The sequence below is a fragment of the Priapulus caudatus genome, unplaced genomic scaffold (assembly GCF_000485595.1).
Source record: "Priapulus caudatus unplaced genomic scaffold, Priapulus_caudatus-5.0.1 Scaffold492, whole genome shotgun sequence".
NCBI lineage: Eukaryota > Metazoa > Priapulida > Priapulimorpha > Priapulimorphida > Priapulidae > Priapulus > Priapulus caudatus.
The window spans coordinates 135,487-137,910 of NW_014577553.1; the positions used below are offsets into that span (position 1 = coordinate 135,487).

At 41.9% G+C, this 2,424-nt stretch overlaps 1 protein-coding gene across 1 annotated transcript in view; it reads left to right on the top strand.

Moving 5' to 3' along the window:
• The first annotated feature begins 502 nt into the window (after window positions 1-502).
• Window positions 503-2,424, top strand: part of LOC106810981 (vegetative incompatibility protein HET-E-1-like) — a 61,030-nt gene continuing 59,108 nt past the window's right edge. The window contains exons 1-3 of the mRNA XM_014814487.1: window positions 503-538; window positions 767-960; window positions 2,174-2,336. Coding sequence (XP_014669973.1) covers window positions 503-538; window positions 767-960; window positions 2,174-2,336 — 393 coding nt within the window. The remainder of the gene's footprint in view (window positions 539-766; window positions 961-2,173; window positions 2,337-2,424) is intronic.

Consider the following 2,424-nt stretch of genomic DNA (forward strand, 5'->3'; position numbering starts at 1 on the left):
TGAATAAGAAGTTATATAACTTTAAATAAGTAGAGGCTTCAAGACCTATCGGTAACATGTCAATACATGCCAATACATTAAATATTATAGTCATTCCCCGCTTCATTCATTCACACTGAACTGTTTATTCATATATTCCCCGCGTGAAAACGTCGGCATAACTCGTGCCACCAGGGGGAGCCATGTGGTGTTAATCGTCGTTATATCTGCGTCATCAGAGACAATCGGGGAGATAATCAGTGTAACTGTCAATTAAACTTAATCGTCGTTATATCTCATAGAAATAATATATAAATAGACTAGCCATATAGTCTATAATATAGATAAGTCGATAATATAGTCTATCTGTATTATTTCTATGTTATATCTGCATTATCAGAGACACGCTGGGAGATAATCAGTTTAACTGTCAATTAAATTTAATCGTCGTTATATCTCATAGAAATAATATAGATAGACTAGCCATATAGTCTATAATACGACCACCGCCGGTGGGCGAAACATGTTATGCGGGGTGCGAAAAAAATGGAAGCAACCGGTAACTAACCAGAAATTTGGCTAATTAAGATAAATTCTGTGAGCCTCACTTTCGTGCACAACATTTCCGTTTCCAGCTTCCTTGTTTGAATTCTGACTTATAAATTCTCATATTTGCTCACTACAAAAAATAGTACCGCAATTCAACCGGGGTTGTCGCTCAAATGGTATGCCTTACTATATAATATAGTCTATCTATATTATTTCTATGTTATATCTGCGTTATCAGAGACATGCGGGGGACATACTCAGTGTGACTGTGACCGCCGACAACGAACGCATTCTCTCTGCCGACGCCAAGGGCGCCATCAAGTGTTGGCAAGCGGAAACAGGAGAGCAGCTGTTGTCGTGTAACGGACCGTCGCACCTCGTCGCTGTGACTCCAGACAGTAAATACGTGTTCTCCAGCGACGGAGATCACAGGTGAGTTGGTGTGGGGGCGGGGGTGGTCTCTCTGTACATGTCCTCCTCCTTCTCTGCCTGTCCCGACCGTCTCCCTGTACATGTCTTCCTCCTTTTCTGCCTGTCCCGACCGTCTCCCTGTACATGTCCTCCTCCTTCTCTGCCTGTCCCGACCGTCTCCCTGTACACACCTCCTGCTTCTCTGCCTGTCCCGACCGTCTCCCTGTACATGTCTTCCTCCTTTTCTGCCTGTCTCGACTGTCTCCCTGTACATGTCTTCCTCCTTCTCTGCCTGTCCCGACCGGCTCCCTGTACATATCTCCTTCTTCTCTGCCTGTTCCGCCCGTCTCCCTGTACATGTCCTCCTTCTTCTCTGCCTGTCCCGACCGTCTCCCCGTACACGTCGCCTCCTCTCCCACACACAATGCGACATCACCAACTAATTCACCTTATGCGAAACTGTTCTTTCTGTACGGATTTTCAAAAATGTTCCTAATATTTATGATTGCATTAAATATGTATGAATAAATTGGAATAGAGGACATAGTATTTTACATGTCTGTTATATTTGCGGAATAATTATTGCAAGCATTAATGAATATAATATGCAAGCCCGCCATCGACAACATTTTGCGTGAAGAAAGACCACCCGACCTTTCTTATGTTTACATTGTTCAGCATGTTAATACGTTATTTACATGTTAATACGTTATTTACATGTTAATACGTTATTTACATGTTAATACGTTATTTACATGTTAATACGTTAGTATTAACATGTAAACAACGTATTAACATGTAAACTAACGTATTAACATGTAAAAAGGTGACAATATTACTCGTCACATTTAATACATTGTTTTTTCACAAGTCAGCAAGCTTAATACAAAGTTTACAGTGTTTACGTTGTTTACGTTGTTTACGTTGTTTACGGTGTTTACGTTGTTTACGTTGTTTACCTCACAGCGCGCGGCTGTGGACACTCAGTGACGTCAACGTTGTACAGAAGATCACGCACGCGGATGTTTACGTTGTTTACGTTGTTTACGTTGTTTACGTTGTTTACGTTGTTTACGTTGTTTACGTTGTTTACGTTGTTTACCTTGCAGCGCGCGGCTGTGGACACTCATTGACGTCAACGTTGTACAGAAAATCACGCACGCGGATGTTTACGTTGTTTACGTTGTTTACGTTGTTTACGTTGTTTACGTTGTTTACGTTGTTTACCTCGCAGCGCGCGGCTGTGGACACTCAGTGACGTCAACGTTGTACAAAAGATCACGCACGCGGACATGATCACGTGTGTGACGATGGCGAGCGACTCCAAGTACACGGTCACTGGTTCCCTCGACATGAGTCTCAAGATATGGGAGGTGGCCACCGGAAAACTCACTCAGGTTCGTAACCCCGTCATACATTCATTCATAGAGTCAGTAGTGTATAATATATATATATATATATATATATATATATATATATATATAG